General features: G+C 42.8%; 1 protein-coding gene across 5 annotated transcripts in view; it reads right to left on the bottom strand.

The window, feature by feature from the left end:
* Positions 1–119: 119 nt before the first annotated feature.
* Positions 120–13,085, bottom strand: part of LOC112455168 (ankyrin repeat domain-containing protein SOWAHB) — a 97,224-nt gene continuing 84,258 nt past the window's right edge. For 2 of the 5 annotated variants that reach the window (XM_025016930.1, XM_025016929.1), the window contains exons 9-15: positions 12,531–12,629; positions 12,296–12,301; positions 5,122–5,194; positions 4,945–5,037; positions 2,357–2,383; positions 1,858–2,015; positions 120–1,463 (exon numbers count right to left, since the gene is read on the bottom strand). In XM_025016930.1, coding sequence (XP_024872698.1) covers positions 1,170–1,463; positions 1,858–2,015; positions 2,357–2,383; positions 4,945–5,037; positions 5,122–5,194; positions 12,296–12,301; positions 12,531–12,629 — 750 coding nt within the window. In that variant the 3' untranslated portion in view covers positions 120–1,169. Of the gene's footprint in view, positions 1,464–1,601; positions 2,016–2,356; positions 2,384–3,691; positions 3,717–4,944; positions 5,038–5,121; positions 5,195–12,295; positions 12,302–12,530; positions 12,630–13,085 lie in introns of those variants that run through there. The other 3 variants (XR_003040830.1, XM_025016933.1, XM_025016931.1) reach the window with 3 other exon arrangements.

Below are 13,085 nucleotides of genomic sequence, written 5' to 3' on the forward strand. Positions count from 1 at the left end.
ATCTTATTATATATTTTTGTTTTCGTGCCTATGTCTTTTTAAAATACATATTTTTACTCTGTTATACTTTTAAAGTATATATTTTCTAGAGAAATTAGAGTGGATAAAATACTCCAATGTAATCTCGAATGTGATGTTTATTGCTTAAATTGTACAAAGTAGGATATAAATAATTGTCGCCTTATATGCTTATTAACGATACAATGGTTAAAAATTTCTTATTAAATATATGTTGAAAAATTTTCTCCATTATTTAATAAAATAATTTTTAAGCATTGATTTATTATACAATGAGCATCGAAGTGTCTAAAGATTTTAGATATAGGATGCCAACATACGGATAGCGTAATATATACAACAATGTCTTAAATGCAAAGTTAAAAATTGCGTACATATCTTGAAACGTATGTATAAAAAAATTTATCCTATAAATACCTCACACGATACGTAAGCGCAACATTAAACATTTTTAAATTACACTCCGCAGCTTGTAAAATATATTTCTACATAAAAATATAAATATACAAAGAAATATGCGTTTATTTTTATGTACAAAATGTATTTGAAATTAAGCTTGAGCATTTCGGCTGAAATAAGAAAGAGTGACAATATCACATACGACATCAAATAATTTTTTTAATCAAAAAAGCAAAATTATTTAACAATAATGAACTGAACTTATTGAAGATAAGTTAATGATTTTATTGAAGAAAATGAGATTTGAATCACGCGATAAAAACTGAAGAAACTATATTTGAAGTATCCACTCTTTATTACCAGCCTTTTTGTGTTCTTACAATTAAATCCTGCAAAATAGAACAATCTGAAAGTTTACAAATTTAATCAAAAAAATATCTTTTATGTCATTTCGTGTGTTGAAAAACCATTAACGTGTGCGCAATCAATATGAAAATCATATACGTAGGCTCGGTTCCGCCGCCATTTTAAAGAATTTCCAGAACCCAGGCAGATGACATCTAAAGACGTCTTAATGACATATTGACGTTAGAGACATTAGGGCGTTATTAATACGTCATATAATGTCACTCTGCTACCTGGAAAGGCAGTCTTCAACTACTGTCGCTGAAGCTTCTGATCGAAGCTTTCCTACGCCTTGTGCAATCGAATAAGCATAAGCCGACGGTATTTAGGATAACGAATTAGACTAGTTACAGCTGGTCCGATCCTCGCCACGCGGAATCGAAACCGCACGCCGTGTCGGAGTCGGAATCGTTCTGCTGAAGGCTACCGGAGGCGATGGAACTGGAGCTGACCGACGTCGTGGATATCGGTCGACGCTGAACGGCCCGGTTCGGTCGGCTGATCTTACCTTCCAGCAACGGAGTAGTCGGCTGACTGGCAACCTGCTGCTGTTCCTGCGACGAGCCGAAGTCCTGCGGACGCCTGCTCCTGCGCTTCTTGATGGGCGCGTACCTCGGCGGCGGCATCAGCTTCTGTTCCAGCTTGCGACGAGAAACGTCGCAGCGAAAGACATGCGAGAGATTAGAAGGGGCACCGAATGCTTTTATTAATCGATTATTGTATTAACCAGCGTGTGTGCATTTGTCTTTTACATATCGGCGGTAATACAATTCTATTTGTTTCGATTAAATTTGTGTAATTATATATTTTTTTATTAGATTTGTGTAGTTGCGAATAGATCGGTGATAGAGCTGCATGTATTCGGGATATTTAATTAATAATCTTGTAGAAACTCATGTTATTTATTGTTAATCTTCACAGAATTAATCAAAGAAACCGGATATATTCCTCGTTATGGAATTCATGCATTATCCTAATGTGCAACGCGTTTGCGAGATGCGCTGAACCCAGTAGGACCTGGACCTTGAATAATACCTGTACGTTATCCGCGGATCCCCACGATTTATGAATCTTCTCGTTGTTGCTGCTAGCCGTACTGCTGGTTGCCACACCCAGGAACTGGCTGAAGGCTTCCGTCGTACGTTTCACGCGAACGTTCAACGAGCCAATTCGTAGGAAACCAAGATCTTTCTCTGTATATTTAATCAATCGCTCTGTTACGGTGCTTGCGGTTCTCTTACTTATTACAACGTAACTTTTACAGCGGGAGAATACATAGCCGATCGACAGGCTCGCGTATATCTCTAACTATCTATAAAATCTATATTTTGCTATGTTAATTAATTCTACTCCTCGAATATTATAAAATTATTGAAACTGATACTATACTATTGTAAGCGGAGTTATTAAAACCACAAGTTTGACAAATAGGAGACTAATAAATGCTCTAGGGTTAATGTCTATTTAGCTTGTTTCTCATGCGCTAAGTTAGTCTCTACTAAAACGCTCGGACACCAAAGGAATTATTTCTTACCTGCATGCTTTTTCCTTGCTTTTATTTCTGAAATAAAATAGAAAATCATTTGAAACTGATGTGTCTCGTACAGGCAGCGAGAAAATGGGAAGATTGACGAGAATATCGCAAGCGAGTTAGAACCGAATAGAAAGAGAAAAAAAACTAAATTTATTTAAAAATATGGTATTATTAGGGAGCATATTAATTATGATATACTTAATAAAGCCTAAAAAAAAGCAGTTTATGTGCAGAGATTCTATTAATAACAAATCTAAATTAATCTCCTTAATGGAAATGTTATTTCGTACAGTTAATAAAAAGTGTGATTCGCGTCATATGGGATTAGATAGAAAGAAGAGACCCAAGGAGAGAAGTTAATGCGGTTAAATAAGGTAGTACAAAAATTAAGCCAACTTTCCCTTTTGAGAATTACACGTCCTGTCATTGTTATCAAATATAATAATTATCCAGTGCGAATAAAAGGTGACGCTGAGAATCGGTCGACGTGATATATATGTGCTTCTCATGCATGCTTACGTGTACATGCTTCATTCACGTTATAACAGCATATCACATACATACGCCCACGCACGCAAAAACAATAACAAATAACAGCAGCGGCGATGTGAAACGAAATATCTTATGTAACAAATAAATTAAAGCTCAGGGATGAGCCTTATTATTTTTTAATTGAAAATGTATCAGTGCTTCATCTCACGCACTCACATAAAAAATTACGAGTTTTAAAATCAATTTTCACATCGCCAGTTACATAACATTGATTTTCTATGCCACGATGTACTACTGCCACTTGAATAATTTAATCACGCTTTATAGCCGATGCAAAACGTGTGATCGACGCTTATCGATGAAGAAGAAACGGACTATATGTTACGCATGAAAAGAGATTGTTTCGTTACTAACAGTTGATTATATATTAAGTATTAGTTCGTAAAGAGTAAATATATGTTATGCAAGTCGATATAGAGTTACTTTCGGAGTAAGTACGTCAAAGCTGTAAACTCTTTAGCGGATCGACACATTTTCAACATTTCAGACGTTTAGAAGAGGAACAGTGACGGACGAACACTCCCTATTGCTTGTAAAGCGCCAGAAGCAAAACGGGTTCGTGTTCGACGCTAGCTCGCTTCTTTCGGCGAACGATATCCTCGGGCGCGGTATCCTCCGGCCCGTACATTCGCGCGACGAGAGGACTCGTGAAACTTCGAGATACTCACGTCAGAAGTGCAGAAAAGTGACAGTCATACGTTACTCTAAGGTGCGCCTACGTACTTTAATCTGGCGACACACAAGCGCTTTACTACTTTAGCGGAGGTGTGCTTCTGAACTTGCCTGAGCGTAGCGGCAGCAGTAATCCCTACAACAGAAGAATATTTCCAGAGCCCCGAAGTACATTCACCGAAAAGTGCGCCCGTAACCATTCTCCGTTCCGACTATCCGAATACCGCGTCATGCCTGACTCTAGACACCTTAAATCTAAAGAAGCGTCTAGTCTAAAGCGACAGAGAGATATCCTACATAGCCTGAGGATGCATTGTTATCTGTGCTATATTATTGGTAACGGTACATGCTGCTGAGAATTAATCGTAGTAGTAAGAGTACCATGGCAAGTGTGCTAATGGACGTGCGAAGTTTAGCGATACGAAGAAATAGCGACGTTAAGATAAGGTCCAGATGTAAGCACGCGGTGTATCTAGTTTGAGAATATTATAGCTCGTAGAGTGCCGACGGTATCGTTGCCGCATCGCATGCATTCTTCGACGATTAGGCGGAATCGGGCTGTTAACGGATCGTGCTGGAGCGTGACAGGCAAACGTCACGAAAACGAGCTGGAGAACGGTGAACAATGATCGACACGGGATACAACGGGAAGCAACGGAACTTTGACGGGACTCTCACACTGACACAAGCGGTGTAAATTATAGTGTAGTACGGAGCGTAATTGGTTTCACGGCGACGACGGTGGTCGGGGCGCGTTTGGCACGGGATCAGAGAATTCCTTTAAAAGAACTTTTCCAGTCGGCAATTATGTCTTTTGTATTCGCGTTATGCAAAACTGCTTTCTTTCTACGGCCCGTTTCCATAGCGTGAGATAAACAATGTCTCGCTTGATAACAACACGTGGAGAAAAAAGGATTTTTATAAAACGCGAAAAAAAATATTTTAATATCCCACGGTCAAACTTTTGCTGCGATTTCGTCGCGAATGCGAGACGCGGGGAAAAGGGGGAAGGCTGATATGAATAATTTACAAAACATCCTCGTGATCTTGTTCGTCAACACGAATTAAGCTGCTTTCGTTAAATCGACAAACAAACGAAAATGACGTTTGTGGTGCATTCTCGAAGGCGGCCGAGAAGCTCGCTTTGTACAGCTTGCAGTTAAAGATTACCAAAATAGGCTCATGAAGATGCCATTAATTCGCAACGCGCGAATTGGAGACATTAATTTCGTATTTATTGAACAAATTATAAGGAATATCTCAAAATATCTACGCAAACGCAATTCTCCGTGGATTATATGTACAAAAATTGCGTTTCGTTTCTCTAAGTGGCGTTCTTCGTTCATAGAAAGAAATGTACTTACTGTGAAACGTGTCCTGACTGACTGCCGCCTCTTGCGAGGCCAGATACTGCCTGGCTTTCCTACCGCTGTAATCACGTATGTCCTGATTCGCGCCTGAAAATATATTTTTAAGATCCGTCAAGATGCGATCATTACGGGGTTTTTGCCTCTCGGTGAGGCTGTACAATGCATACTCACCGTATACTTGAACTAAGAGGTTGAATATGTTCTCGTGGCCGAATTGCATGGCGATATGCAGCGGCGTGTAGCCCTAAAAACGACAACAGCTTGATGTACTACATGTTTTCGATAGCTTATTTATAAAGAATAAATATAAGCATATCCTCCGATCTTTCCGCCACTAAACACAGAGGCGTTTAAACGCGCATATATATATATATTAATCCCGTCCAGAAATAAGGAGAGCAGCATATCGATAATTGGGCAAATTAAAAGACGAATGATATTCTCGTTTGGCGAGCATGTAATATCACGCGAATACAATGTTCACGTGCTTTCACGTTGACGCAAGGGGGATGCGCGTTATTAATATACTTATAAACGCATTCGGTCTACAGTTTAATGAATAATGTATTTCTAATTGTACACGCGTATCCCTCTGCACTGTCCGTCGTTTCCGGCGCCGTTTCACGAAAAGGATACGCCAATCTCTTTCATTCTTTCTCTGGCTGAAAGGAAATTGTAATAAGGAAAAATAACAGGGAGGGACCGTATCACACCTCTCTCCTCGCGCGTTGTATATCTTATTACGATTTGCTCGAATGCGTGACGTGCATTTACGAGTGAGACAGCGACGATGGGAGCGAGACGCGGAAAGAAAAGGGGGATGATAGCGGTGCCGTCGCAGAGACAATGAGTAATTAATGGCACCGTATTATGAATATCACCTCGAGCGTGCGAATTCGCATTTCCGCGACAACAGCGCGATCCGAAACAATCACGTACTTACGTGCGTGCGCGTACGTGCGTGTGTAAGGGAAACGGCGATGCCGCGAAAACTAGCCTCGCGTGCATCGCCTCTATCGCCTTGCACGCATGGCATTTTCATCCGGCTCTTAAACGAATCTTCATATTCCTGTCCGAACGCGATCTGCCGCAGGCAGATGAATAACAGATTGTCCGTCGATTAATCTCGAATGGATTTCGAGACACATTTTAATCAGAGCTATAATTAGCGCGATGTTTAACGTTTAAGAAGCGAGGTTCGATAATCCGATAAGTCGAAATTACTTCTCGACAAGAGTTCGCTGATCAATCTGTGAGTTAGCAGAACGTGTGCGTGACTTTAGATATATTACATATAAATCGATCGTACATATAAATGAGCGGACGATAGACCTTAACATGAATTTAATTAAACCAAGCCATTAAATGATACGAGACCCTCGATATGTAACGTAAGCAAGTGAAAAATAACGGTACGGACAAATATCAATCCGCGGACATGTTTCTTTTCATGATACACGGTACTATTTTGGTACGAGGTATCTTTATTAAGGAACACCATTTCATTAAGAGATAATATCAAACTAATCTGCAAACGTAAAATGTTAAGTGGGGCCTGCTTACGTTTTCATCGTGGCATACGACACGTCAAGGTCTTCGGGGTATCGCGCTGTACGCGCACCATTTGTTGCGAGGGCAGAAATATTAAGAAGGCGTTATCTCACAATTAGTATCGTTCGAGTTGGGCAGGCAGGTGAAAAGAGCTGCTTTTCCAGCTCGCGTGTCAGGCAACAGCTGCCGCCCCGATGGCTCTCGTTCGCTTTTACCAAGGTAATACAATACGTGCATTCGATCGCGAGCCGATGATCCACTTTAATGCGTAGTAGCATTGCGATAGTTATAAGTGAATCCGATAAGGTCTATGAAGTGATAATTCATCGCAGCGAAATATTATATATTATAATCGCCGAAATTATTTGCGCTGCATGTCTTTACACTGGATATCGACGAGAAAATCGCTTTCCTCTACGTTTTATGTCTACATTCACAAATAAAGTATCTCTATCCTTCTAGAGCCAAATTAAATTTAAATCTCGTGCTGCGCGATCGTATAGCATCAGCTAATGCCCGCGTCGCTGCTGTACCTCTTTTGCTGAGGGGAAAACTGGTTTAATTTAGATAAAAGTCGCTGAAAGCCGATCAGCCAAGAGCAGCCCGACCGCATAGCGCGGCCTTGGATTAAGGTATGCAAAACGCGAAGCTGCTGATATATGTACGGTGTCTATAAACAGCTTCGCCCCTTTCGAATGACAAATCGAAATTCAAGAATTGATCTTCGAACGAACACGCGAGCGGCGCGATAGCCCTACGAATGACAAAAGAAATTAAAACTCGCCTGACCGTAGTAGGTTTCAACACTCTTGAGCACAACTGCAAACGATGCGTCATCACATCAATTGTTTTCCATTGAAAAGTTATTTATTCATCGTTCGACGGTCTCGCGAACACGCTTCGCCTCGGCCAATTCGCAGACGGTATCCATGGTGAAAAGTAACCGTGGCCGGTCAGGGACATCGTGTATTCTTGCCGTGGGCTAGCGTTTGTGAAAGAGCCACGTTGTACCATGTACAACCGCCGCGGTTCACGATGCTCGCGTCGATAAGTGCGACAAATTGCGCGTAATTGTGTGCGTGCGCGAGTCATTATCCAGCGGAGGTGAAAACGCAGACGAGCTGCCTTAAAAGAGCGTTTTATACGTGTAAAATATGCGGGACATATTCGAAGAAGGAAGCGCGTGAAGAAGGGAAAAAAAACAGGTGCGTCTGGGAACGTAGCGAAATACCGTTGCACCCTATATTTTTTTTAACTCTGTATTCACCATATGACATATATGTAAAACAAGATACTTTTTGAATAAGCTTCTGTGATCCTACTCTTACATTAGGAAACTACGAAACAAAAATTTTACCTTGGAGTCTCTCGAGAGATTAAATCAAGAGAAAAGAATAAATTACAGGAAAAGATTTTCGCAGGTTGAATTCACGGATGCAGTATGGTTCGTTTTAATTATACTTGTGCGGCATGCATAATCGTATTACAGCTATATGTGTGTCGTCGGCTGTGAAGCCTGTGGCGAAAAAAAAATGCGTAACGAAAGGGCCGATTTGAATCTGTATAATGCTTTTACCCTCAATTAAAATCACCCTCGAGATACGCGGCTGAGCGCGACATTTGGCCCGCGCTATACGGAAGCGCGATTAAAAAATCGTCCCCGTGACTGAGTTCATGAAACGACGCTCGACTGTATATCGTGGCGTTTAATATCGAACAGCGCAATAAACGATAGTGACAAATGTGTCAAAACCGCGATCGTAGTTATCGAAACGCGGGACGCACCCTCCACGTTCAACGTTCACCCTCGACGAGGCACGCCGTGCCGAAGGAGAGAAGGGGTTGGTTGCTCGCGCGGCGCTCACCCCCCCTCGAAATTTCTAATTTATTTCACTTTAAAATCCTCGTGACTATAGGTATACGAGCGAAAAAGTCACGACGCATATACACAGTCGCATATAGAAAACGGCGCGTATATGGGGTGGACTTCGCGCGTCACCCTTTTGCCAACTCCAATAGCATGCGACACGTGTGTCCTCGCGACAAGTGGCACGACACACCCTTTGCCAGGCTCACGCACGCACCCTCTCGCGCATCCCTTTTCGTGATACGGATATGCATGTACGAGGTGTCGCAAAAGCAACGGCGCTCCTCGTGATTCGTAGACTCTGAGAAACTGGTTACTTAAACGCTCGAATATAACCTCCGAACTAGAAGAGAATTTCAAAGAATTTTTTATTTCATGCAAACAGATAACTTTATACTTTCAAAGCACTTTCAACTTTTTGGATTTTATTTCAGATTACAATTTGAATCGGGATATTTTCAAAAGCAGAACGTTTCAATGATTATAAAATCTAAAGATTTAGTCGTCTAGATTTACTGGCATTGAATTCTACATTCAGAAAGCGGGTGATTTATGAAACACCCTGTACGTGGATACGTGCACGCGGAGGACCCCCTTTTTATGCTCGCGATGATATTTTAAAGTAGCAATGTCCTGGCACACGGAGTCTCGAGACAATATCGCGCCCCTACCGCCACTTCGTCTCCGTCTTCCTCGTCTCTGTCTGTTTTTCCTCTCGAGCGCGCCTACTCGCGCGTAACATGTCCCTTTTTCTGCCTCTTACCTCTTCGTTTTTCTCTTTCTCGTCCTTGCAGCCTTCAAGAATAGGACAGCTGCCGGCCACCAATATCACGCACGCGTATATCACCGTTGAGGATTTTCAATTTTAATATTTTCCTACATCGGGCCGCCTTTACGAGCCGCTATATCATAACGGCGCTTCTCCATCCCCCCCCGCCTACTCTGGAAGGGTGAAGAAAACGGGGGAGGAAGCGAGGATATCTCGTTCTCCGACGTGGGCCCGCTCGAAAATCGGCAGGAAAGCAATATCGTTTTTCCGCAATCCATTGTGTAGACATTTTTTATATATCTCGTATATTTCGATGATTCAAATCTACTGTGAGCCAATTCAGAGAAACGAGAAATACATAATTTTTACGTAATGTATTGCGATAAAGATACAGAACTGGAACACGAACACGAGACTAATCGGATGAACTAAAACTCGATTTCTGAAGATTAGGCCTCTTATCTGACAGTTTACTTAAGTATTAGTCCATTTCTTTTTCTTCTTCAACTTTGACGATCCGAGTTTCAGTAGCTCATAAAAATACGCGACAGATAATTTTTCTTATATTATTAATTATAATAATTTCCCGTCGATTGACTTATCTATTTCGAACTATCAATTCTAATCAGGGATTATACTCCGAAATGGATCACCGGTTGCACGAGGCAGATTCCAGACGCATCTACGAAGCCCTAACTGAGGATAGAATGACCATTGTCGTTGGCCGTCGTGCGCCGGGCAAGGATGCAGGCGCCACACGGTCGGCTTACCGGGAGTCCCCTGTGGAGACGGGGCACGGGGAGGGGGAGGGGAACGTGGCCACCGTTTTTTGCGGGGATTAAATGCGAGCCGATGCCGCGATAAGCCGTAGAAAAGCAAGGTAGAAGCGGTACCGGTGACAGATTATGCCCGTGACTGCGATCCGCTTCGTCGTCGAGGCCCCGGCGCGCCCGTTTTATTTAACGCCGACCGAGGATTTAAAAAAAGAATTGGTAAGCGGCAGCGGAACCGCGGCGAATTCTTACGATAAGCGGGTCGGAGTTCTTTCGCCAACGAAACCGACCGTCCGAAAAAGCCGCCCGCTCGCGCTATGATTTTTCACACTAAAAGCATCATCAGTCAAGATCGCTCGGTGCTTGTTGCAGTGAGAAACATTTCATTACGCCGAAAATTCCAAACTTGCGTGAGACACGAAACTGTGCAGCTTCGCGTTAATTCCCGGATAAAATAATGTTTTAAATAGCGCAGAAATTCAAAGAGAACCGATGAAAATTGCAACGCACAAATTCGAGTATGTATACATGTACATATATGATGGAGAATAATCCTTTTTTATTTCTCGAATCATTATTATTTTTTATTATTTCCCATTATCGTACTCTTTGTAATTTACTGACTTTTCAGGTTTCCGGCAATCCCGTCGAACGAACCGGTATCGATGCCCGCGAGTGGCAGATATTAAACCGTGGATGAGATCGGCCGCCGTGCCACGGGCGATTCCGCGCGCCTTACGGAGCTACCGGGTAATCTCGCGGAGATCCTTTTTTTTTTACTCGTTTCCTACCGTCCTTTCATTTGCCACGGGATTGGGGGAAAGCCGGTGCCCGGGATAAGCCGTAGGAAAGCGCGGCGCGCGGGAGCGATGCCGGTGACAGATTACGCCGCGCCGCGCGATCCGCAGTCTGGTCCTAAAGCCACGCCGTGGAAAAAAGCAGAGCGAGGATTCGCCGAGGACAGATCTCCCTCGTCCGGGTGTGGATTACCTACTCTACATCGGTACGTACACGAGCACGACCGTATTCATTATATCCGGCGCTAATCCCCGGCAACATCGAGTCAGCCGGGATTGTCATTGGGAAGGTACGAAAATAGCGATGTCTGGCGCATAATGTTTCTGTATTAAAGGAATCTTTTGTATACTTATGATTTCTGCTGTTATCGAATTCCTCTGCTTTATATTTTTCAGATCATTTACGAAAATTTAATTTCCGATTTTATTGTACAGATTGAAAATAATCGAAGCGTATAAAGATTCCTGGTTTTTTTCATCGATAGGGTCTCTATAGTTGAGAGAACTCTCAACGGATGACAGCGAACTGTAGAAGAACGTGGGATTTAGAGGCGAGGAAGAAAAGGTGTGCTGCGGTGTCGACAGGTCAGTTCGGATTACACCGGCAGAAACAAATGAGTCTACCGTGCGCGAAGGAGCTACGGTGAAGACCTTACAAGAAGATAAATGAACCGGCTTTCGGAATACACGCGCTTCGAATTCAATTTCCATCTAATGACGGAACGATAGACGAAAAAATTAAACGAGCTAAGTAAATTCCTTCTGATTGCTCAAAACGACAATGTCGGATATTTTTATTTGTCGTAAAATCGTTATATATATTCCCATTACGCCTAATATAATAATTTACAGTTTTAAAAAATTATAACGACACATTGCGTCAAAACACGTAATAGAAGAGAAAAAACTAAAAACTCAATTGGTTTTAAAATGACAAAGAATACTGGCAGCCTCGCCCAATGCAATATCCATGACAGAAAATCGAAATAACTTTGTTGTCCAGTATAACGCGAGGGCAGGAGTCCGAGACGGAGTTTGTCGCGAACCGCTAACGAGCAAAGACCCCGTTTTCCCTCTTCTCTCCTCTAAGTACTCGCCTCCCTCGTCGCACGCCGTCTCTCGTCGCGGAGCACTCCCGCCTTATATAAGTCTTATAAAGAGCAAAGAGCGGCGGGACCACACACATCCGATCCTATCTGCGGGCTTTTCTGTGTGCTTCGGCCGTCTCTCTCCTTTCCCTTTCCTTCCTGCCTTCCTTCCTTTCTGCTACGCTTGGACTGAGTCTCCGTTTGTTCTACCTCTTACAACACAACTCGCCCCCTAAACCGATCCTGCTCTCCGTACGTCTGGCAAATTATACGCGATCGTGACAAGGGCCGCCGCGGATATTCGCTCTTTCTCGATGTTATCCAAAGGTATTTAGGATACGCTTCGTCTTAATCTCGATATAGAAGTCATCGACGATTAAGAAATAAGATTCATTAAAGGAGACGTTATTTTTTGATATATGAATTAATTGCTAATCTAATTGTCGCGATATTATTACTTAAAAAGATATCAATCAATAGATGGAAAGTAAGACACTTACCCCATTCTGCATCATCCGATGGAGGTATCCAGTAGTCGGAAACAAAAAATGTGAAAGATTAAGTTGATTTTCGGTCTTACATTATTGTTCGAGTAATAATGTAAAATCGAACAATCGCTTCGATATTCTATACGTAAACTATCGCTCTTACATTTTATAATGTTCACGCGCACTGATTTTATTAACAAATATTTCATCTATATAGCAATCTCATTGTCAGAAAAAGGACACTCACCGTGGTCTCATTGACACTTTTGATGTAGTCTCTGTAGGTGCCTGCTATTAATTTAACGATGTTCTCGTCCCCGTGTTTGGCGCCCCAGTGTAAAGCCGTCTGCAACACGCACGAAGAAAGGCGAGGTGATAATTCGTTCGTCGGTCGTTTAAATCGCACACGACGGCAGCGGTGCGGGATTATCGCGCGAGTAATGCGAGACCGCGAGGAAGACGCGCGATGTGGGAACGTGATAAGTAAAAATGTATCAAGCGTCGAGATTTATAGCACGGCTGCGGACTTTTCGGCGGGGTGTGCCGAAGGTGGCCCCCGATTGTAGACACGACGCGAGCAGCTGTAGTGTATTTTCGGGGTGACGCGCCGGTGAAATATTCGCGAATTAAGCGACGGCAACGGCCGGGTGTCAACCGGGACGAGCTGGATGAATGGGAACCGTCGTCCGCGCCGGAGCGCACTCGAGAGAGGAAGATCTCGACTGGCAGTCGATTACAGCCGGAGTGCGGAGGAGTTAGTGCGGCTCGAGGAAACCCGGTAAGAGCAAACAGATCGAGCTTC

Source organism: Temnothorax curvispinosus, unplaced genomic scaffold (genome assembly GCF_003070985.1).
Source record: "Temnothorax curvispinosus isolate PA1 unplaced genomic scaffold, ASM307098v1 QBEX01005876.1, whole genome shotgun sequence".
NCBI classification, from domain to species: Eukaryota; Metazoa; Arthropoda; class Insecta; order Hymenoptera; family Formicidae; genus Temnothorax; species Temnothorax curvispinosus.